Genomic DNA, 25518 nt, shown 5'->3' with positions numbered 1-25518 from the left:
TCATAAAATTTCACCTAATGTGGGACATAAAAAATGATACAAATGAATTTATTTATGAAACAGAAATAGACCCACAGACATAGAAAACAAACTTATGGTTCTCAAAGGGGAAAAGGAGGGAGAAATAAATTAGGAATTTGGGATTAAGAGATACACACCACTATATATCAAAGAGATAAACAACAAGGACCTACTGTATAGCACAGGGAACGATATTCAATATCTTACAAAGAACTATAATGTAAACAAATCTGAAAAAGAATCTGTATATATTTATATACATGTATAACTGAATCACTAAAACACTGCAAATCACCTGTGCTTCAATTAAAAAAATACCTGCTGGTAAACCTAAAACAGCATTTTCCTCACTTCTTGACAATAAATTTTCAAACCTAGTGGGGTCCACTCACTGAACTCTCTCTGCATTTAGAAGCAGAGCTTCCCAAAGCTAGAATCTCAACATGAACTGGTCCGGAAACTGAGATGACTCATCTCCAGTCTCCCCCAGGGCACACCCTCCAGCAGCTGCTTGCCCCTCCCCAGCGGTGGGACGCTCACTACCTCTGGAGGATGCTCATTTCATAACAGGATGATTCTAACTTGTTCAGACAATTGTTTCTCACCCGAAGCTCATGCCTGCCCTCCCTATCCAATGATCTAGTCTTTTCTCCGGCACCCAGAGCACCCTCCTCCCTCAGCATCGCTGGACAGTGGTAAGGACCCCTGGCATTTTTTGCACCGGCCTTTGTTCAAACAAAGTGTGCTTCTGGTCCCTGGAGCACTTGACTGGCTCCAGCTCCTTGGGCCTCGTGACAGCCCTGGCAGTGGGCAGGGCTAGTCTGGGGACAGATGGAGAGGTAGACGCTCAGGACATTTTCCCATCGCCTCCAGTTCATGCATAAATGAGCACACTGAGTGGGAGGGTGGAGCAGATGTAAGCTATTATCCATGCAGGAGATAAACAACAAAGTCCTACTGTATAGCAGAGAACTATATTCATTGTTCTATGATGAACCATAATGGAAAAGAACTTTTTTTTTAGGGCCGCACCCACGGCATATGGAAGTTCCCAGGCTAGGGGTCGATTTGGAGCTACAGCTGCCAGCTTACACCACAGCCACAGCAACACCAGATCCGAGCCACATCTGCAACCTATGCCACAGCTCACAGCAACACCGGATCCTTAACCCACTGAGCAAGGCCAGGGATCAAATCCTCATCCACTTGGATATTAGTTGGTTCGTTTCCGCTGCACCACAATGGGAACTCCGAAAAGAATATTTTTTAAAAAAGAGTGTATGTATATGTATAACTGAATCACTTTTCTGCACAGCAGAAATCAACACATCATAAATCAACCATGCTTCAATTTAAAAAAATAATGATAAATAAATAAAGGAGCATACTCATCTGGAAGCTGGGTCTCTCCATTCCTTGGTCAGTGCTACATTCATCATATAGGATCCCATGCCCGGAAAGCTCTGAGGTTGGATGGCCTATGCCAGTCCAAGCTCTGCTTGCTGCTGGCTGAGGGACCTCTCAACCTCATCCTCCTCATCTGCAAAATGAGAAGAAGGACAAGAAAATGTGGGGTCAAAGCATGAGAGACTGTTCAGGCAAGGACCGCTCTTCTTCTTGGCACTTCACCCCAACAGCTATGGTGCAGGACTGGCTACCGGCAACATGGCAAGGAAGTCATCTGGTGGCTAAGGGCAAGAGTTCTGGACTGAGCTGACCTGGGTTTGAATCCTAGCTCTGCCACTTACAATGTGACCTTCTGTAGGGTCCTTATAAGGATTAAATGAGATAATGCACATGAAGTACTTAGCACAGTGGGAATCATCCCATGAAATGGGAAAGAGAAGGTCAAAAGGGAAAGGGGAAAAAAAAAAAAGGAGTTCCCGTTGTGGCACAGTGGTTAAAGAATCTGACTAGGAACCATGAGGTTCCGGGTTCGATCCCTGGCCTTCCTCAGTGGGTTGGAGATCCGGTGTTGCCCTGAGCTGTGGTGTAGGTTGCAGACATGGCTCAGATCCTGTGTTGCTGTGGCCCTGGCATAGGCCAGTGGCTACAGCCCTGATTCAACCCCTAGCCTGGGAAGCTCCATATGCTGTGGGAGCCGCACAAGAAATGGCAAAAAAAAAAAAGGGAAAGGGAAGGGAATTCTCTGATGGCCTAGAGGGTTAAGGATCCAGCACTGCTGCAATGCGGGTTCAAACCCTGGCCAGGAAATTCCCCATACCGTGGGAGCAAGCAAAAAAAAAAAAAAAAAAAAAAAAAACAGAGAGAGAGGGAGAGAAAAGAAAAGGAAGCGTTCACTGGGACAAGGGTTTGAGGTTTCTGGAACTCAGTCAAGGGAACCCATCCCAGCTCCCAGGACTGGGGAGAAATCTGAGAATCATCAGCCTCCGGGTGGCAATAGAAGCCACAGGAGAGGGTAAGCTGTGTCCAAGGCAAGCACATTCAGTCAGAAGAGAGGCTTGAAGGTGGAATTGCAACAAAATTGACTCCTCGTGACTGGAGGTCTTGCCATTTAAGAATGACCTTTGTAATGTTCTTATGTGTGAGATAAGGAGAGACACATATCAATGAAATAGACTTGAGAAACCAGAAATAAACTTACAGTCAACTGATTTTCAAAAAATGTGCCAAGACCACTCAATGGGAAAAAATTAGTCTTTTCAGCAAATGATCTGGAATGACTACCTGTACATACAGGGAAAAAGTGAAGTTGGATCTTTACCTCACATCACACATAAAATTAACCCAAGGAGTTCCCGGGTGGCTCAGCAGTTAGAGAACCTGAATAGCATCCATGAGGATGTGGATTCCATCCCTGGCCTCGCTCAGTGGGTTAAGGATCCAGCATTGCTGCGAGCTGTGGTGTAGGTCACAGACGTGGCTCAGATCCCGAGTGGCTGTGGCTGTGGTATAGGCCGGCGACTACAGCTCCTATTGGACCCCTAGCCTGGGAACCTCCATATGCTGCAAGTGCAGCCCTAAAAAGATAAAAAGACCAATAGATAGATAAATAAATAAATAAATTTAATTACGTAAACTCAAATGGATCAAATGATTTAACTAAACTTAATGTGGTAGTCATTTCACAACATTAGATAAATCAAGTCGTTATGCTGGACATACACTTTGAACTTAGTACTGTATGTCAATTACATCTCAATAGAATTGAAAGGAAAAAAATAAGATTAAGCAGGAATTCTATTTATTCCACCACTATAATTTCACTCGGACTGTACTCTGCATGCTTTAGGACTAGATTTCCCGTATCCATCCATGTAATGCTTAGCATTGATAGCAGTCACATTTTTTCTTTCCATTATTGGAGATGTTCTAAAGATATTTAACAAAACTGATTTACCACCTGGAAAAAAAAAAAGGATCAAAGACCTAAAGGTAAAATCCAACACTATAAAACACTTAGAAGAAAATATAGGTATAAATCCTCATGGCCTTGTATGGATTGTTTCTTAGATATGACACTAAAAATATAAGCAACAAAAGGAAAAAATAGATAATTTGAATTTTATCAAAATTAAAAACTTTTGAGCTTCAAAGAACACTATCAAGAAAGTGAAAAAGACGACCCACAGAGTGAAATTTTTGCGAATCATATATCTGAAAAGGGTCTGGTATCAGAATATATAAAAGAACCTTGCAACTCAACAATCAGACAAATAACTCAATTTTAAAATGGGTAAAGTATTTGAAAAGACATTACTCCACAGAAGATATATAAAATGACCAAAAAACACATGAAAAGTGTTGAACATCATTAGTCCTTAGGAAAATGCAAGTCAAAACCACAATGAGGAGTTCCCATCATGGCTCAGCGGAAACAAATCCAACTAGGAACCACGAGGTTGCAGGTTCGATCCCTGGCCTTATTCAGTGGCTTAAGGATCCGGCGTTGCTGTGAGCTGTGGTGTGGGTGGCAGATGCAGCTTGGATCTGGTGGTGGTGTGGCTGTGGCATAGGCCAGCAGCTGAAGCTCCTACTGGACCCCTAGCCCAGGAATCTCCATATGCCGAGGGTATGGCCCTAAAAAGACAAAAAGACAAAAAAACGAAAAAACAAAAAAACTACAATGAGATGCCATTTCACAAGCTCTAGAATGGCTATAATCAAAATGATAGGAATTCCCATTGTGGCTCAGTGGTAACGAGCCTAACTAGTATCCATGAGGATGCAGGTTCGATCCCTGGCCTTCCTCAGTATGTTAAGGATCCATTGCTCCCATCAGCTATTGTGTAGATCTCAGACATGGCTCAGATCCGGTGTTGTGGCTGTGGTGTAGGCCAGCAGCTGCAGCTCTGATCTGACCACAGCCTGGAAACTTCCATATCCTGTACCTGTGGCCCTAAAAAACAACAACAACAACAAAAACAAACAAACAAAAAAGATAAATAGCAAGTCTTGACTGGGTTGCAGAGGAACTGGAACCCTAATGCATTGTTAATGAGAATGTAGAATGGTGCAACTGCTTTGGAAAACAGGTGGGCAGTTTCTCAAAAAGTTAAACCTAGAATCACCATATGACCCAGCAATTCCACTCCTAGGTATATACCCAAGAGAAATGAAAATATCGGTCCACAAAAACTTGTACACGAATGCTCATAGCTCCATTGTTCATAATAGTCAAAAAGTAGAAATAATCCATCAACTGATAATTGGGTAAACAAAATGTGGTATGACTATAAAATGGAACATTATTCAGACATGGAAAGAATACTTCTAAATGCTACAAACGGATAAATTTTGAAAGCCTTATGCTAAATTAAGGCATCCAGACACACAACGCCACACTACATATACATGATTCCATTTATATGAAATGTCCAGAGTAGGGAAATCCATAGAGAGAGAAAGTGGATAAGCTGTTTCAGCGACTGGCATGGGGAGGGGAGGAGAGACTGGGGAGTGATTGCTGATGAATATAAACTTTCAGGGATAATGAAAATGTTCTGAAACTGGTAGTGGTAATGGTTGCACAACATGTGCATGTACTTAATGCCATAAATTTTGCACTTTGAGAAAGTGACTCAGAGTTCCCATTGTGGCACAGTGGAAACAAATCCGACTAGGAACATGAGGTTGCAGGTTCGATCCCTGGCCTTGCTCAGTGGGTTAAGGAACCGGCGTTGCCATGAGCTGTAGTGTAGGTCGCAGATGCAGCTCAGATCTGGTGTTGCTGTGGCTCTGGCGTAGGTTGGCAGCAATAGCTCTGATTCGACCCCTAGCCTAGGAACCTCCATATGCTGTGGTGCGGCCCTAAAAAAAAAAGACAAAAAGAAAAAAAAAAGAAAAAGGGACTCTAATGGTGCTCAAATCTTAATTTTATAAAAGAAAATGCTTATTTTCCAAGTACGGGCTCATTCAGATTTTTTTCTTTCTTTCCACGTTACTTTTGGTAAGCTCTGGTTTTAAGAAAATGTATCAATTTTATCTAAATTGTCAAATTTATTGGCATGAAATCCTTCATAACATCTTATGATCCCTTTAACGTTTATTGGCTCTGTAGTGATAGTGCCTTTTTCCTTCTAGATATTGTCAGCCTGCACTTACTCTTTTTCTATATGTCTTGCTAAAGGTGAATAAATTGTATCTGTCATTTTAAGAAACAACTATGGCTTCTGATTTTCTTTACTGTATATCTGCTTTCTGTTCCTGATATTTCTTCTCTATTATTTCCTTTGTACACTGTTTGGATTTTTAAATTAACTTTATTAGAGTATAGTTGACATGCAATATATTAGTTTCAGGTGTACAGCAAAGTGAATCAGTCATACATATAAATATATATTTTTTTACCATATAAGTTATTACAAACTATTGAGAAGAGTTTTCTGTGCAACAGTCGGTTCTCATTGATCATCTATTTTACACAGTAGCGTGCATAAGCTATTCCCACCCTCCCAGTTCTTTCCTCCCCTCAACGTTTCACCTATGGTAACCAAAAGACAGGTTTTGAAATCTGTGAGTTTGTTTCTGCTTTGTAGATAAGTTCATTTGTGTCATTTTTATTAGATTCCACACATGTGATATCATATGACGTCTGTCTTTGACTTACTGCACTCAGTATAATCATCTCTAGGTTCATTCATGTTACTGCAAATGGCATTATTTCATTCTTTTTTATGACTGGATAATAGTCCATAGTATGTATGTACCACACCTTCTTTATCCATTCCTCTGTCGATGACATTTAGGCTGCTTCCATGTCTTGGCTATTGTAAATAATGCTGCAATGAATACTGGGATGCATGTTATCTTTCTGAACTATGGTTTTCTCCAGATAGATGCCCAGAGTGGGATTGTTGGAACATACAGTAGTTCTGTATTTAGTTTTTTAAGGAACCGCCATACTGTCCTCCATAGTGGTTGCACAAATTTGCATTCCCACCAACAGTGTAGGAGTCACTGTTTGGATTTAATCTGTCATACTTTTTAACATTTTGAGGTAGATACTTTGATTATTGATAGCACATCTTTCTCCTTTTCTAATATATGCGTTTGTGACTATCCACTTCCTTTTAAGCATGACTCTCATCATTTCCCACATACTTTAGCATGCTATATTTTTATTACCCTTCAGTTCAAAGTCTTGTCCAATTTATTTTTTGACTTTAGGGTTCTTTTGAAGGATACTGGTTGATTTCCAAATCTCTTGGGATTTTCTTTTGTTTTTTGTTATTGTTTTTGACTTCTAGCTAAGTCCATTAGATAATAGAACATTATCTGTAAAATTTCAATCCATTGAAACATTCCATTTTTGAGACTTATTTTTTGGCCCACATAGATAAGTTAGAAAAACATTCAATGTGCACTTGAAAAGAACATGTATTTCTTCAGCACATGGATACAGTGTTCTGTGTGTGTTAATTGGGTCAAGTTTACCAATTGTATTATTCACATTTTTTATACTGATTTTATTGCTGTCTGCTTGTTTAACCGGTTACAGAGAGAGGGAAGTTAAAGCTTTCATGATGATTGTATATTTACTCAGTTCCACTGCTTGAGTTTTCTTCCTTAGGTTCTCTTTTATACACAGGTTGGATCTTCTCTATCTTCCAAGGCTATCATTTTCTCCATATCCTTTTCCCTCCCATTTTTCAGTTTATTTTTATTTCTTTTAAATTTTCCTCCTTTTCATCTTCTATTTCTCTTATGATATTATTTGTGTTATTTATTCACTCTAGTTTAGTTTTCATTTCTGAAATGGTCTTTGCTTAAGTTTTAAATTTTATTATTTTTTTAAAAATTTTTGGCCATATCCACAGCATATGGAAGTTCCTGGGCCAAGGACTGAACCCAAGCCATGGCAGTGACATCGCCAGATCCTTAACTCCTAGGCCACCAAGGAACTTCAGTTGTGCTTTTTAGAAAAGAAAAGAGGTTTTAATTACTGAATTTTACAGTCTTTCTTTTGTCCAATCATCTGATTTATGAATTTTTATAATCCTGTGTTATGCTTTAACTTCATAACTTCAGTCATTTTTTTAAAATCCTTTTAGCTTGTTTTGAAATAGTAAAATAAAAATTTCATTTGTTTTGTAGGCATGTCTTTCTAGAGAACTTCATTGTCTGATGACCTATTATTATGCCCGCTAGTCCCTTTTCATATAAGAACCCTGAGTGGGGCTGGGTTCCTTCCCTCAGGTCTGTTGCCCATGTTTAAGTGAGGTAGGTTTCCCTATGTTCCTGAATGGGAAGAATGGGCAAGGATTTTTGGCCAAGTTCATGACTCTAGGGCTCCCCCTTCTGTTCTACTGGAAACTGTCTTTTAAACATGGCTTCACAGGACTTTGAGAACCGCTTCCTGTTAACAGTCCCCACTTCTATCTAGATCTTCTTTTTACTTGGCTTCTCTCTGTCCTGTTCAGCTTAGGTTCCACCCCTTGTCATTTCACCTCATGTAGGGCTTTGTCCTAAAAGGAGTATTTGCCTGGCACATTTCAACAGTTCATAGGGAGATTTCATGTGCTTTTGCAAGGATTAACTTACATCGTAATTTTAAAGCACTTCCCAAGGTGCCTGGCAGAAGGTGAGTGTTAAATACGGGATGTTTACAATAGGGATAGTTATGAACACCTACCCATTTCTTTTCCCTACATACTAGTGCCACCCATAGAAACAACCTATTTCCTTGATATGAGTCTCTCTTTTCTTGCCTCGATGCCATTGCTCCTGGTATTCCACGCCCTGAAAACTTCTGCACAATGTCTCCTGCTGCCAGTCCTCCAGAGCATCTGCTTCTGATGACATTAGTGGATTAACTGAATCCAAAACTACCACTCTGGACTCATTTCCTCATTTCTAAGCCACACACCCAAAGCTCCCTTAAGATTGTATGCCAGTGACCTACGTTTTCTTTAGATCTCTTACTCCGTCCCAAGCCCTTTACATATATTACCTTTTAATCTCCGTAGCCACCCTCTGAGTTATAGGCATAATTGGGTAGGTAAAACTATTGGCTTTATTTTACATACGAGGACACTGAGGCTGAAGAAATTAGATCCAAGGTTGATTGTTAGTTGTGACAAAGCAGTGATTTTGACCAGGCAATCTGGCTCCCAAGACTATAAATTCAATCATGGTGCTAAAACTTCTCTGTACTGTGGTCTCCATTAAAGACAGAATCCTGTCTTGCATGGCTCTGTAATCAGTAGCACCTAGCAGCACCTAGCATATACTAGGCATTCAGTAAAGGCTCCATCAATGAGTTACAACAGATGTATGTACACAGTACACCATGCTGATCAAAAGCACAGGGCTGCAGGGGTTTAAGATGAAACTTTTCTAGCTGAAAGGCAGATGGAAAAGTCTCAGACACTGCTCCATTTCTTCCAAAGAGCCATTAGTCAGACTCTTACTCAGAATTTTTTTTTTTTTCCATTCAGGTTTAAGCTCAGTGAGATGTTTATATTTTCACAAGCCCTTGGCCACTAGTAACCCACTGCAAAGCTCCCAGACATGGCCAAGCAGGGCCTTCAAGACATTCACAAAACCTACACCAATTTTCTAAACTCTATAATCTGAGTTTAGAAAAGACATCCCAGACCTACTGTTCTTTAATAGAAATATCAGAAAACAAGAGCTCACTGATGAGTTAGAAATCCAGTTTTTCCAGATGTTGGAATTTCACTTGGATATGGACTTACTAGGCAGCTGTATACGAGCTGCACTCCTGAGAGAGCCCCAGCCTTGCGCCAGAAACCCTGGGTTTGGTCCCTGCTCTGCCACTTGTTGGCCGTGTTATGCTGGGCAAGTACTACTTACTGGGTCTCAGTTTTTTCGTTAAGTAAAATAACTAGGAATAACAATATTCTGCTTATGTCACAACACGGTTAGGTGTAGATTAAATAATGTATCTGAAGGTCTTTGTAAACTGTAAAGTCCATGCTATCCAAAAGCAAAAGAGTGAGCCATGGAAGCCAACTGGGAAGGTGGGCTGCCATTGCGGGAGCAGATGAGTGAGCCAAGAAGTGAAAGTGAAGAATGGAGCAGAGAAAGAAGAGATGAGAGACTTCAGAATCTGAAGAGAAATCCAGAAAGCACAGGAGAGAGGGAGGAGCCTGGTATCTTCACAGTTTCAGCATTCTGAGAGTCCTATAGTATATATTACTATAGCAACACTCATTATCTCCATTGTTTTGTTTTGTTTTTTTAAAGCAGGAGATTCTACTCATTTCCATGATATGCACATTGGCAATCTAGAGTCCTGTTCTACTAATCCATGGAGATCAATGTGGTGGGGTGAACTTCGAATCAAAGGTGTTACAAATGCCCTTGCAGTGCTCTCTAAGTTGGGTTGATTTCATATGAAAATGTCATCACATGCCATGCTTAGATCTCTTTGTTGAAAGAGGAAAATTTTTCGTTTATGTAATAGCCTGTGAATTAGCCGGTGAGTGCTATACTTATCAGAGTCTTTTGAATATCTCGGAATGAAATAGAAAGCATACAATAAAATAGTTTAGTACATAGTAGATGCTGCCTTATTTGAATAATATGAATAAAAGATTTATTGCATGAGTCATATTTGTGAGATCAAATATTATAGATCAATAATCTCTGTAGCAAAACACTTAGAAAGGCCAGATTAAATACAGCAACATGTAGGAGAAAACCTAGATGAAACTGAAAATAAGTAAAAGAAATCCCAAGAAATAAGATCTACGGAGCGAAGCAGGCAGACCAGCAGTGGAGATCCGGAGGGTGTGTACCTATCAGGAAAACCAGGGCCCAAGTGAAAGGCAAACATGTCTTCGGGTGGGGGATGGGGGTGGGGAAATTGAAGCTGAGATCATCCCACTTAAAACCTAAATAAATGCTCCAAGCGCTAATAATGCCAATGAAAGGGGAGACTAGAAAAAGGATCTATTTACTAGGAAAGTCAAGAAAGACACTTGTTTGTCTCACTCTCAAGTCTGAGTGGAAGGACAAAGATCTCCCCTAAAACATCAAAACCACAGACTTACCCTCCCTTCATCTGAGGTTTAAACTGACCCCACATGTATGGGTCAGAATATGCCAAGCCAAAAAGTAAATATAAATAGATGGGTTGGGAAAACTGGGAGGTGCTTCACACAACCAAATGCAAACCTACTTTGGAGGAATTTCTGAACCCAGGCTTTGGGGGATTCCCACAGATAAAGACACTCAATATAGACCTTTTTTTTTTTTTTTGTCTTTTTGGGGCCATACCCATGGCATATGGAGGTTCCCAGGCTCGGGGTCAATTTGGAGCTGTAGCCACCGGCCACAGCCACAGCCACAGCAATGTGGGATCCAAGCCGCATCTGCGACCTACACCACAGCTCACGGCAACACCAGATCCTTAACCCACTGAGCGAGGCCAGGGATCGAACCTGTGTTCTCATGGATGCTAGTCAGATTCGTTTCTGCTGAGCCGTGATGAGAACTCCTCACAATATAAACTTATGAGCAAAACACTCAAGGATACAAGCCACTAAGATACCTGTCTGATAAGGTGTAAGGTATAAAATAAGCTGATGTGACAAGATAGAGAATTAGATGCACCAAGGGCTACAGGATGTAAAGGGCATAACTAGATGTAAAATTCTAATTGAGTACATTTTTGAATGTTTTTTTTACATTTTTTTAAAGGAATAGAAAGCATAATCACAAAAGTTGGAACAGAATGAAAGAGAGTTTATAAGCAGAAAATAAATAACTGAAAGTAGAAATGAACGTAACAAAAATCTAGAAGTTTGACCACATACTCTGTAAGTAAAACTCAGGAAACAGGTCCATTCATGCATTGCTGTAAGAATGAAAGCTGATGCCAGCCCTATGGAGAGTATGCATATGTGTTTATATGTAATATGTATGTATATATACATGCTATGTGTATACATGTAATATTTGTATATATGTATGTGTGTGTGCATATGTGCATATATACATATAATTTATAACAAAATTGTACATATACAAGGTTCTGACCCAGCAGTTCAACCTCTGGAAATTTATACACAGATAACATCTTTACATACCCACAATGAGGTATATACAGGTTTTCACTGTAGCATTGTTTGTAAGAGCAAAAGACTGTTAAAAAAAAAAATGTCCATTAATAGGAGGCTAGTCAGGAGTTCCTGCTGTGGCACAGATCCAAATAGTATCTATGAGGATGTGGATTTGATCCCTGGCCTTGCTCAGTGGGTTGGGGATTCAGGATTGCTGTGAGTTATTGTGTAGGCCGCAGATGTGGCTCAGATCTGGCCTGGCTGTGGCTGTGGCTATGGCTGTGGCTGGCAGCTATAGCTCTGATTTAAATCCTAGCCTGGGAATTTCCATATGCCAAGGGAGTGGCCTGAAAAAGCAAAAAAAAAAGGCTAGTCAAATAAATTATGGTTCATCCATATAATGAAACATTATCCAAGTGTTTAAAAATACAAGAACAAGAAAACTCTCCATGTGCTGATATGCAAACACCTCCAAATTATACTATCCAATAACAAAATCAAAGTACAAAGCAAGATGTATAACATGCCTTCATCTGTGTGAAAAAGGGAGAAAATAAGAAAACATTTCTACTAGTATTTGCTTATATTAGTATGAAAAAATTCTGAGAAGACGCAAAGAAACTAAAAAAGGGGGGGTGAAGTGGCATCTGTGGAGCTAAGTTGGTAGGGAGCAGATGGGAAAGGAGCAGGAGGGAGATTATTCACTATATATCTTTTTATAATATTGTGATGTTTGCATCTTGATAAATATATTACCTAATTTTATTTTTTATTTATTTATTTATTTTGTATTTTCTAGGGCCGCACCTGTGGCATATGGAGGTTCCCAGGCTAGGGGTCTAATTGGAGCTGTAGCTGCCAGCCTACACCAGAGCCACAGTAACGTGGGATCCAAGCTGCATCTGCAACCTATACCACAGCTCACGGCAATGCCGGATCCTTAACCCACTGAGCGAGGCCAGGGATCGAACTCACAACCTCATGGTTCCTAGTCAGATTCGTTAACCACTGAGCCATGACGGGAACTCCTATATTACCTAATTTTAAAAGTCAATGTTTAAATAGCAGATTAGACAAAGCTAAAGCCAGAATTAGTGAACTGAAATAAAGAACTGGAAAAAAATAATGAGAACAAAGTTCAGAAAGACAAAAAAGTAGGCAATAAAAAGAGTATAACAGACTGGGAAGACAGAGTGAAAAGTCCTGTTATACGGCTAATTGGCATATGCCACCAGGCAAAAATAGACAGAATGAGGGAGACGGACTATATGAAAGGATAATGCTTAGGATTTTTTCAGGTTGATGAATGATGGGAATCTTCAGCTTCAGGAGGAATAAATCCCAAGCAAGATAAATTAGAGGACATTCATATCTAGATAACATATTTTGTCATCTAAGTTCAAAAAATCAAAAATGAACAGATCTTGAAAACAGTCCCTCCCCCCTCAAAAAAAGACAAATTCTCTACAAAGGAATGACAATGAAACAGGAGCAACAACAGAAACCAGAAACAGTGAAATAACTGCAAAGTGCTAAGAGATGTCAACCAGTAATAACATCAAAGTGTCAGTCACCCGAAATTATGATTTAATATCAAGGGCGAAACAAAAACTGAAAGCCTGTGCTGCCACAAATGCTTAATGAAAGCACTTTTAATGGGTTCACGTTCAGAAAAAGGAAAACTGGAGTTCCCATTGTGGTCATCAGATTAAGGTCGCTGTGAGGTGCAGGTTCTGAGGATCCGGCGTTGCCACAAGATGCAGCTTGGATCCAGTGTTGCTCTAGCTGTGGTGTGAGCCACAGCTACAGCTCCAATTCAGTCCCCGGCCCAGGAATGTCCATATGCTGTGGGTGCAGCCGTAAAGAGAAAAAAAAGAAAAGAAAAAGGAAAAGGAAAATTATTTCTAAAGGAAGCTCAGAGATGAAAGAATAATGAACAAAGACATTGGTAAATGCGGAGGTAAACATAAGCAAACTTTGACTGAATCAAGTAATAGTACCAATGACTAATTTAGTAGAGGAAAAGTAAATAGAACTAGAAAAAAATAACCCTCAGAATAAGCAAGGGTGATTTTTAGATAACAGTATACCAAAGAGAACAATAGTAAACCCAGGGGGATGTTAACCTCCAGATGGTGACCTAGTCCATCATACCTATTGCATATTTGTAAGTTGTTAAGAGATCTTTAAAATTCCATCACAAGTAAAGGAAGACTCTGTAACTAAGTATGGTGACAGATGTTAACTAGACTTACTGTAGTGATCATTTCACAATACACACAAATAGCAAATCATTATGCTGTACACCTGAACCTAATAATAAAGTTCCATGTCAATTATACATCCATTTTTTTAAAAAAAGATTGAAAATTAATGAACTAAGGATTCACCTCAAGAAGTTAGAAAAAGATCCATTTACAGCAACATAGGTGGACCTAGAGATTACCATACTGAGTAAGTCAGATAGAGAAACAAATATCATATGATATCACATATTAAGGAATCTAAATTATGACACAAATGAACTTATCTACAAAACAGAGAACAGACTTGCAGTTGCCAAGGGGGAGAGGGGAGGGAGAGGGATGGATTGGGAGTTGGGATTAGTAGATGCAAACTATTATAAACCAAGTGGATAAACAATAATGTCCTGCTGTAGAGCACAGGGAACTATATCTAATATCCTGTAATACACCATAATGGGAAAAATAGTAAAAAGAATATATATGTATGTATACCTGAATCACTTTGCTGTGCGACAGAAATGAACACAACATTGTAAATCAACTATATTTCAATAAAGCAAATTTTTTTAAAGATAAAGAAGTTAGAGAAGAACAATAGGAGAAGCCCAAAGAATACAGGGAAAAGGGAGGAAATGAAAAAAATCAGAATGAAATTAACAACTTAGAAAATAATGATACAATAGAGAGGATCAATAAAGCCAAGAACATATATTTTGAGGACAGTAATAAAATACATAAAAATCTCTAATAAGACTGATACAGAAAAAAGAGAAAAACCATAAGAAAAATTGTAATCAAAAAAGAGTCATCACTACTGATGCAGAAGGATTTTTTTAAGAGACAGACTGTTGTAAATAACATCATGCCCACAAGTGTGAAATTTTAGACAAACAAGAAGGTTTCCTAGAAAAATGTAACTGGCCAAAACCAATACCAGAAAAAAAGCCAGAAAACCTGAATAAAGCTATAACTATTGAAGGTATGGACCTTGTAGTTACAAATCTACTCATCAACAAAAACTGAGTGCCAAGAAATTGGCACAACATTGTAAATCGACTCTATTTTAACAATTTAAAAAAAAAAAAAAACTTTGCTACACAGCAGAAATTGGCACAACACTGAGAATCAACTCTATTTAAAAGAAGAAAATTTAAAAACAACTGAGTGGCAGCCTTCCACAAACTCTGCCACAGCATGGAGAAAAATGGAAAAACTCTTCAACTCTTTCATGAGACTAAGTTATCACCATAACTCAAGCATAACTGTGGGTAACTCATTTGAGGGGTAAGGAAAACCGCCAAAGTGTCACAAATCTGTATCGAAAAGGAACAAGGAAGGTTCGATCACAGGATGAAGGGAACAAAGCCTGAGGCTGCACTCTGGATCTCTAAAATATGCCCAATAAGTGCACTCTAATCATGTGATTTGTTAAAGGACTTCTGCTTTTATTACATTTTGTGAATGCAGTAGGTATAGCTCATGTAAGTAGATGGCATCAGAATCAATACCTTCCTCACACATTCTGTGCCGAGTATCCATGGTGCTTTCTGGCAAGAGGAAATATCTTGTAACCTTAAAAATGTATATATTAAAACCTTATCCTTGCCGCAGGTGTGGCCATTAAAAAAAAAAAGAAAGAAAGAAAAAAAAAGCATATCCACATGCAAAAGAATGAAGTCAGAGTTTATATATATATATATATATATATTTGTTTTCTTTTTATAGCCACATGTACAGCATAAGGAAGTTCCTGGGCCAGGGGTCGAATCAGAGCTGCAGCTGCCAGCCTGCACCACAACCACGGCAACACTGGATCTGAGCCACATCTGTGACCCACACCGCAGCTGCAGCAATGCCAAACCCTTAACCCATTGGGAAGGCCAGGGATCAAACCCATATCCTTACAGAAACAATGTCAAGTCCTTAACCCACTGAGCCACAACAGGTACTCCCTGAGTTTATATTGTTACCCAGACCTAAAGGTAAGCTAACTATAAGACTCTCAGAAGAAAATATAGGAGTAAATCTTCATGACCTTCAGCAGAGACTTTTAGATACAACATTAAAAACATAAAAGAAAAAATAAATTGGACTTCATCAAAATTAAAAACATTCATGTTTCAAAAGACACCATCAAGTGAGTAAAAACACAATTCACAGAAGGAAATATTTGCAAATCACATACCTGATAAGCATCTAGAATCTAAAATATATAAAGACTTTGTTTTGGGAAATAGATTATTTTCCAATATGCTAAATAAAATAAAATAACATATATAAGAACTATTATTATAAGTCAACATAAAAAGACAAAACCCGAGTATAGCACAGGGAATCCTGCCCAATATTATGTGTGGTCTACATGGGAAAAGAATCTGAAAAAGAATGGATGTGTGTACATGTACAACTGAATCACTCTGCAGTACCGCAGAAATTATCACATTATAAATCAACTATACTTCAATCAAACTTTAAAAAATGAAAGAAAAAAAAAGACAAAACCCAATCCAAAAATGGCAAAGAACTCTAGTAGACATTTTTCCAAGGAAGATACCCAAGTGACCAAATGAAAACATGCTCCACATCATTAGCTAATGGGGAAATCCAAATCAAAACCACAATGAGACAACACTTCATACGCACAAGAATGGCTGCAATCAAAAAGTAAGATAGGAGTTCCCGTCGTGGCGCAGTGGTTAACGAATCCGACTAGGAACCATGAGGTTGAGGGTTCGGTCCTGCCTGCTCAGTGGTTAACGATCCGGCGTTGCGTGAGCTGTGGTGTAGGTTGCAGACGCGGCTCGGATCCCGCGTTGCTGTGCTCTGGTAGGCCAGTGGCTACAGCTCCGATTTGACCCTAGCCTGGAACTCCATATGCCGGGAGCGGCCAAGAAATAGCACAACAACAACAACAACAGCAAAACAAAAGAAAAAAAAAAAAAAAAAAAAAAAAAAAAAAAAAAAAAAAAAAAAAAAAAAAAAAAAAAAAAAAAAAGATAATAAGGAAATGGAGAAATCAGGACCCTTACATACTGCTGGTGGGAATGTAAAATGGTGCAACCACATAGGAAAACAGATCCTAGAGAGTTACCATAGACCCATCAACTCCACTCCTACATACACCTGAGAGAAAAATATACGTCAACACAAAAAAACTTATACACAACTGTTCACAGCAGTTTCATTCATAATAACCAGTAAGTGAAAACAACCCAAATGGCCATCAACTAATAAGCGGTTAACCAAATGTATTATGTCCATACTACCAAATATCATTCAGCCATGAGAAGGAATGCAGTATTGATACACACTACAGCTTGGATGACCCTTGAAAATATTCTGTTATGTGGAATAAGCCAGATACAAAAGGTCCTATAAGACTTAATTAACATGCAATGTCCAAAATAAGAAACTCCTTAGAGACAGAAAGTAGACTGGTACTGGGGAAAATGAGCAGGGACAGCTCGTGGGTACAGCGTTTCTTTGAGGGAGCAATGAAAATGTTCTAAAATTGACCGTGGCGATGGTTGCACAACTCTGTAAGTTGTTCTAAAACTCACTGAATTGTACACTTTAAATGGGTGAATAGTATGGTATGTGAATTCTATTGTCGTTAATAATAAACCATACAGATGGTGTCTGGAAATTGCAACTTATATCTCTGAGGAAAAACTGTGCTTAAAACACAAGTCAGGAGTTCCCGTCGTGGCGCAGGGGTTAATGAATCCGACTAAGAACCATGAGGTTGCGGGTTCGGTCCCTGCCCTTGCTCAGTGGGTTAACGATCCGGCGTTGCCGTGAGCTATGGTGTAGGTTGCAGACTTGGCTCGGATCCCGCGTTGCTGTGGCTCTGGTGTAGGCTGGTGGCTACGGCTCCAATTAGACCCCTAGCCTGGGAACCTCCATATGCCACGGGAGCAGCCCAAGAAATAGCACAAAGACAAAAAAAAAAAAAAAAAAAAAAAAAAAACCACAAGTCAAGTGCTAGGTTGCAAGAGGAAAGGACAGCTGTCATCAGTTATTCAGGCCAAATCAGTTGTAAACTTGGATGTCATCACAGCTCTTTAACGGACCGCCACCTCCTCCCCGCCCCACCAGCATCTCCCAAACATTAGCCACTTCATACACCAGGTAAAACTGCTAAAATGCATATTTCATCATTAGGAATCTAAGGATCCTTAGAAATGCCACTATGTCTAGTCACTTATGATGGGGCAAGATAACAGGAGAAAAAAGAATGTATACATGTATGTGTAACTGGGTCACCATGCTGTACAGTAGAAAAAAAAAATCGTATTGGGGAAATAACAATAAAAAAAATTTTTGAAAGAAATCCCAAAGTCCTCCTTTTTATTTTATTTTTTATTTCATTTCTTTTCATTTGCTTTTGAGGGCTGTACCCACGGCATAAGGAAGTTCCCAAGCTAGGGGCTGAATATGAGCTGTAGCTGCCAGCCTACCCCACAGCCACGTCAGGTCTGAGCCACGTCAGTGACCTACACTACAGCTCTCGGCAACGCTGGATCCTTAACCCACTGAGCAATGCCAGGGATCGATCCCGCATCCTCATGGATACTAGTCTGGTTCGTTGCTGCTGAGCCATGACAGGAACTCCCTCCCTTTGATTTTACAGATGAAGAAACCAACCTAGAAAGGAGTTAAAGCTCTACCGCCAAGAGTCACACAGCAAGTTTGCGTCAGAGCTGGGCTTAGAACCTGTCTCCCCTACCTTACGTTTCTCTTCCTACAGATTTTCCACAGGGTCCACACCCCTCAAAGTTGTCAAAACTCAAGTCCCCACAGCCTGGGGGCTCGAGTTAGGCCTCGGATGAGGCCGGAAGGCAGTCAGGAGGCCACAAATTCTGGAAGAGGGAGGAGGGACCCTGCGGGGAGGAGATGGGGCTGGGTTTTGAGAAGACAGCTTAAGGCTCAGTTCCCGTAAGAGCAGGGGAGCAGTGGTGGGCCTAAACTCAAGGGATGAGCCATCCCCTGGTGTCACACGTGGTCTGGGGCCTGTGGCTATTTTTTCCTGTCACTTACGCCATCAGAGGGTAAACTCATGAAAACAGCCCCCCCACCCCAGCCGTCTCCACCTCAGACCAGTAAGATTCGGACCCCCAGATGTTGCCTGTGAGTCAGTCAACCCATGGAAACCTCACCTAAGTCAGAGGGTGGAGAAGACCCTGTGCCCTGGTCCCACCCAACAGGGTCACAGGGCTGCCTCCCCCCTAACCCCCCACTGCAATCACAGCCCAGGACTAGGGAGGGGGCTGGAGACGGCAGGGCCAAGTGGGGAGTGGGAAACCCTGTCCCAGGGTGCGTGTTTGGGGCCCAGAACCCACCCTGGGCTGGGATGCAGGTGTAGGCAGGAAGTGGGCAAGGGGGGTTGAACAATGTTTATTTTCTCCCCGCTGCTCTGGGAGGAGGGAATGCACAGGTGCTTGAACACCCAGGGAGGACCAGGCACCCTTCTGAGCACTGTCTGCATGATAACTCCCCTGATCGTCACACCCCATGGGGTCTAATACCTGCCTGGCAGATGAGCATCTGGCCGTCACTGCTGGCTTCCTGAGAGAGCTGTCAGCGGGCCGGATGAGGAGGTGAGGACAAGGTGGGTGCTGGGGGAGGCAGGGGGAAGGGAGAGCAAAGGGGACTCGTGACCACAGTTGGGGGGCGGGGCAGGAAGCAGAAGTGAGGAGAACTGTGGCCTGGGTGATGAGCTATGTGGTGAGCCTTTCTGGGGGGCTGCACTACCATTTCAACAGCCTCCTGCCAGGAGAGAGGGTGACTGCCTAGGAGCAGCTCAAAACAGGACTCCAGGTAAGGGGGAGGCAGGAGGACAGGGAGGCTGGGAGCCCCCGGGTAGGGACAGACAGAGGGCTACTCCATCCGGGGAAGAGCCTGATGGAGCAGGAAGTGCTGTGAACCAGAAGACGAGACACTTGGGTCCAGATCGCGCTCCGTCACTGATTGGGTGGGCAGCCTCATACTTACCACGGGGCCTCAGTTTTCTCTTATACAACATGAGGTTCGAGGACACAGTCTTTACGGCCCCTTCAAGTGCTGACAGTTAAAGCTAAGAAAGCAGGAAAGAGGCCCTTGGGAGATAATATGATGAAAGTCAGGATGGAGATGGAGTTCTTTAGATCAAGGTTATGAACTGCGCTGGCCCCCTAAGTGGGCGAATCTGAGGGCCTTTAAAATCCTCTCCTTCTCCTAAAACTCCACCACTCAAGCCAGACCTCTGGGAAGGGCGCAGAAGGCTCCGGCTTGACTGCAGGGGAAGTTCCTGCTCTCCATATGCCCCCGAGGCTCAGACAAGCTGCTGTCCCTGGCAGGTGTCACAGGGCAGAGGCCTCTGAGGAACTCAGTTTGAACAGAGGGTAGAGAGAGGGGATTCCAGATCATAAGCAGGCCAGGTACGTCTCCAGAGCCACCTCAAATTGAGGCAGAACCTTTGAGCTTTGTTGTCCGATGGTCAACAAGAGGCAGCTCGCAGTCACTGCCAGAATCCCGCAGAGCATGGCAGGGAATGCCAAGGAGGAGACGGGCATCAGGGGAGCAAACCAGACGGCCCCTCCCTATACAGGATCTAAGGGCATAGGTGCATGGGCAGCTTTTAGTCTAGAATTCAGGCTGATGTTCTTCCATGAACCCAGAGAGAGGACCCCCAAAGGGGAAATGGGGAGAGCAAGGGTGATGCACAACCTCCTTTCTTTCCCAATTCTGTTAAGGGCTCAATGGGAGGGAGGGAGGAGGGGGAATGAGAGAGGTGAGATGGGAAATGCATGGCTGGTTCTAGGCTCTGATGCTTCTCCAGAGTCCAGGCTTCCTAGAGTCTCCAAATTCCTCTCCAAATCCTTCAATAGCTACTCCCGGTCCCCTCCTCGGCAAGCAGAGCCTCCTCCCCAAAAGCAGTAGCCGTGGTCCTGGGGACAAAGCCATATATCTAGATTCCATTTGGCCTTAAATAAGGACATTCTAGCAAGGGTCTCCTCCTGGTTGTGTGACCCTGGACAAGTCCCTTCCCCGTTCTGGGTCCATCTGTACAATGTAGGGGGTGGACCAGGTTAGTAGGGGCCATTCCAGCCTGACATCCAAAGACTCTTAGAGATATCTCATTCCATCCCCATTCCATACACCCTGAAAACCCATGAAGGAGCCAGCCATCCTCCATGGCCCAATTCACAAGACCAAACGCCCCCTGTCTCCGCAGCTCCATGGCCTCCCCAGTGCTCCTCCTCAGCATCCTCCTCCTGCTGCTGCCCACGCCCGCCCCCGCCCCCTGCTACACGGCTGCGCGCTCTGAGTGCCGACGCAAACTCAAGTTCGTGCCAGGCGCCTGGCTGGCGGGGGAGGGCATGGATGTGACCAGCCTCCAGCGTTCACGCTCCTTTCCGGTGGACACACAGCACTACCTGCGACCTGACGGCACCTGCACCCTCTGCCAAAATGCTCTGCAGGGGGGCGTTCTCCAGCGCCTGCCCCTGGCGCTCACCAGCTGGCGCGCCCAGGGCACCAGCTGCAAGCGCAAAGTGCTCAGAGAAGAGGGCCGCTCCACCGAGGAGGTGGCTAAGGAGGCAGCCAGCAATATCCGCAACGACTGGCGGGTAGGGCTGGACGTGACTCCCAAGCCCAGCACCAATGTACAGGTGACTGTGGCGGGCTCCCACTCCCAGGCAGCCAACTTCGCAGCCCAGAAGACTCACCAGGACCAGTACCGCTTCAGCCTGGACTCAGTGGAGTGTCGCTTCTACAGGTGAGTGCTGGGGGTGCGGGTGGAGGACTTGAAAAAGGCGTGGGAAACTCCAGGTGGTCTGGGAGCCCTGGAATGGTGGGTGGGCACCCAGAGGCTGCTTCCACCAGGAGGAAATGGCCATCCTGGTGCTCATATACCTTCTCCCCTGAGACCTGATCTGGAAGAGCCCAGGGAGAGAACAGGTGAAGGGAAGAAGCAAGGCTGTGCTTAGAGCCCCCAACCAGTGCCATTCAGGTCTACTGGGCACCCAGGCCCCTCTTTCCTGGGCTTTGCCAGCCTCCTGTGGTCAGGAGACCAGGTAGGGTCCCTCTTGTCCCTGGGCCTTTTTCATTCGTTCAAGCATTCTTCATCTCTGCCTGGTCAGCCTCTGTGCTGGAAATTAGGGCTACAGGCCAAACAACAGCAGCCATGCCCCCAGCCCTCGAGGACCGAGGCGTTGTGAGAAATGCACTGTCTCCATGGGGCCCAGAGTCACCCACTCTGATTTCTCTCCCGGGAGACCATACTTCCCACAGAGTGAGACAAGGTACCTTCTGCCTGCATGGTGAGAGCTGTCAGTAGGACAAGGGACAGACAGACAAAACCACACGACTAGCTTTCAAAACCAGAGGGATACCATCAGTGCAGTGTCATCGCTTTTAAAATTAGAACATAAAAAGGAGGAGTTCCCATATGGCTCAGTGGGTTAAGGACCTGACACTGTCTCTCTGAGGATTCAGGTTCCATCCCTGACCTCACTCAGTGGGTTAAGGATCCAGCGTTGCCATGAGCCATGGTGTAGGTCACAGATGCAGTTTGCATCTGGTGTTGCTGTGGCCGTGGCGTAGGCCGGCAGCTGCAGCTCCAATTCACCTCCTAGCCTGGGACCCTCCATATGCCGCAGGTGCAGCCCTAAAAAGAAAAGAAAAAAGAAAGAAAAAAAATCTTTTTTTTTTTTTTTTTGGAAAAAGGCAAAAATACCTATACAGTCCCTAGGTCACCACAGAGCAGTGGGCACGGTGGGTTTCCCTGATGCTCAGGGGTTCAGAGCTTGGGCTTTAGAGCCAGGCCACCTGGGTTCAAGTCGTAGTCCTGCCACTTAACGTGACCTTGGGCAACTCTGAGGAAGCTACTGAATGGGGAAAAACAGTACCTACCCCTGGGCCCACCTGAGGTTTTTCTCTCCCCTGCACAGTTTTCACCTGGTGCACACGCCCCCACTCCACCCTGAGTTCAAGAAGGCCCTCAGGACGCTGCCCCCCCACTTCAACACCTCCACCGAGCCCGACTACCTGAGGCTCATCTCCAGCTACGGCACCCACTTCATCCAGTCCATGGACCTGGGTGGCCGCATCACGGCCCTCACTGCCCTGCGCACCTGCGAGCTGGCCCTGGAAGGGCTCACGTCCAAGGAGGTGGAGGACTGCTTGTCCGTCGAAGCTGAGGTCAGCATAAGTGGCCGAGCCAGCTCCTCGGCGGCGTACAAGGCGTGTGAGGACAAGAAGAAGCAGCACAAGATGGGGTCCTCCTTCCACCAGGCCTACCGGGAACGCCATTCTGAAGTCCTTGGGGGCCACCACACGTTCACACACGACCTGTTGTTCGGGAACCAGGCTGGGCCTGAGCAGTTCTCGGCCTGGGTGGCCTCATTGCCGGACAGCCCCGACCTGGTGGACTACACACTGGAGCCCCTGCACGTGCTGCTGGAGAGCCAGGACCCGCGGCGGGAAGCGCTCCGGCAGGCGGTGAGCAAGTATGTGACGGACAGGGCGCGCTGGAAGGACTGCAGCCGCCCGTGCCCCCCGGGACAGCGGAAGAGCCCCCAGGACCCATGCCAGTGCGTGTGCCATGGCTCATCGGCCACCAATCAGGACTGCTGTCCCCGGCAGAGGGGCCTGGCCCGGCTGGTGGTCATGAACTTCGTGGCAACGGGTCTGTGGGGAGACTATTTCACTGCCACGGACGCCTATCTGAAGGTCTTCTTTGGCGGCCAGGAGCTGCGGACCAGCACCGTGTGGAACAATAACCATCCCCAGTGGATGATACAGCTGGACTTCGGGGATGTGCTCCTGTCCACGGGGGGGCCCCTGAGGGTACAGGTCTGGGACGCGGACTATGGCTGGGACGATGACCTTCTTGGCACCTGCGACCGGACACCACAGTCTGGCTCACACGAGGTGATGTGCGCCTTGAACCATGGCCACCTGAAATTCTCCTACCATGCCAAGTGCTTGCCTCACCTGACCGGGGGGAAGTGCCTGGAGTACGCCCCCCCGGGGCTTCTGGGGGAGCCTCTGGGAAACCGGAGCGGGGCAGTGTGGTGAGGACAGCGGGCCCCCAGAGGACCAGTGTCCTGGACTGACAGGGTCTCATGCAGGGACCCAGGAACTATCTTCATATCCCATTAGATAGCTGGAAAACTGAGGTTGTTTTATTTTGTTTTGTTTTGTTTTCAATGAGGTGGCTGATTTTACAGGGCAGCCCCGAGTCTCCCTGTATGAATTACCTTTGCTTTTCGATATTCCTGAGCCCCAGAAATGAACGGGGGCTGGGCCACGCCCTACAGCCACTGCTACACAGTCCCCGGCTCAGGTCAGGAGCTGGGCAGAAGGCCAAGAGGCGGCTCCCACTAGGCCGCCTGGTGTCATTCACACCATTCTCTCGCAGCCCTTTCCAGCGTGGTCAATTCTTCACCATATTTGATCTAACCTCTCTGGCTCCAGCTATGGTTTGCTCTATTCCCTTTGCCCAGCAATTTTGCCTCTCAAGACAAATCCAGGGCTGTCTTGACCTGTCTCGTTGTGTACATAGCCCGACAAAGGATGAATAAATGTGATGTGATAGTGACCATGATGGTGGTGGTTGAGGCAGAGAGGATGAGGACCAAATACAGCCTTTGACATAAAGTTCTAGCAACCCTACCAAGCAGAACAGGTGGTTCACCCCTGGGGTAAGGCAGGTGGTGTAAATAAACCTTTTCCATTTTTGTTGGAAATGGTGAGGGGGCGAGACCAAAAATATTTTACTTTGCTCACAACTCTCTGGTTTGAGAAACAGAAGCATACACTCAGTGGTAAATGGCCTTGGACATGCAGCTCCCCACCAGGAGGCAATAAGGAATGGTGAGGACTATGGTGAACTGAAAGGCACATGAATCATCCAGCGGGCACAGCGACAGCTCTGCACCAGCCAAACACAGGCACACATCCCAGGCAGGAATGTGAGCCCAGTGCTACCGGGTCTTCTAATTTATTAAAGTAACCAGAAATCCAGATTTGACTTCTCAGTGTTGACAATTCATTTTGCTTTGTAAAAATAAACCAATTTGGGCAAACACGGTACAAGCCAAAGAGAACACATATGCCAACCATGTTTGATCCAGAGAAATCCGTCTGAAAACTCTATAATTTCAACAAAATCCATCTGCAGGCTGAACAGCTCCCTCCTGACCCATAGTTCTAGGGGAGAAGGCAGTGATTCCAAGCAGGTGGTGTCTGAGGGCCTCCCGGCTTTGGCATGCAGGCAACTGCAGCACAGGTTATGACATACAATGAAATAGTCCTTGTTTCATGTGCCTGGGACACAGGCCTCAGAACACAGGGTTGGCAGCAAGATTCAGGGCAGCCTCCCAGACCCGGTAGGATTTGGCTGTGGAGGGCCACTGTCATAGGGGCTCAGAGTAGCTGGCATGGCCCTCCCTACTCTCTTTGAAACTCGCTACAAATTAAGCCCTTTGAGGCCCGTGTGGACCCAGATGCTCAAAAGACCAGCAGTGACATTACACTGACTCTGAATCCCCCAGTGAGGTGAGGTGGGGAGGGGTGGCTGGCGAGTTCTGGAAGTCTGATCGAAACCACCGTTCTTATACCTTTCCGTTCACAGCCCTACACACAAACAAGAAAAAGCACAAGAGAAATCACAAAACGTCACCCTGGCTACTGCACTAATTGAAAATAAACATGGAGGAGTTCCCACTGTGGCTCAGTGGTAATGAACCTGACTATATCCATGAGGATGCAGG

At 44.1% G+C, this 25518-nt stretch overlaps 1 protein-coding gene across 1 annotated transcript; it reads left to right on the top strand.

Moving 5' to 3' along the window:
- PRF1 (perforin 1) lies at positions 19395-24345 on the top strand. Its single transcript, XM_003483492.4, has 3 exons — positions 19395-19579; positions 20976-21518; positions 22693-24345. Exons 2-3 carry the CDS (start codon positions 20980-20982, stop codon positions 23819-23821), a joined length of 1668 nt encoding a protein of 555 aa, XP_003483540.2. The 5' UTR covers positions 19395-19579; positions 20976-20979; the 3' UTR covers positions 23822-24345.

Source organism: Sus scrofa, chromosome 14 (genome assembly GCF_000003025.6).
Source record: "Sus scrofa isolate TJ Tabasco breed Duroc chromosome 14, Sscrofa11.1, whole genome shotgun sequence".
Lineage (NCBI taxonomy): Eukaryota > Metazoa > Chordata > Mammalia > Artiodactyla > Suidae > Sus > Sus scrofa.
Note: the sequence above shows the minus strand (reverse complement) of the source record. Positions and strands in the feature narration are given on the sequence as shown.

Bases quoted from the DNA above. Each gene is read 5' to 3' on its own strand.
- PRF1 (XM_003483492.4), top strand. From the start codon at position 20,980: ATGGCCTCCCCAGTGCTCCTCCTCAGCATCCTCCTCCTGCTGCTGCCC. The intron at 21,519-22,692 runs GTGAGTGCTGGG...TCCCCTGCACAG, and splicing joins GTGGAGTGTCGCTTCTACAG to TTTTCACCTGGTGCACACGC.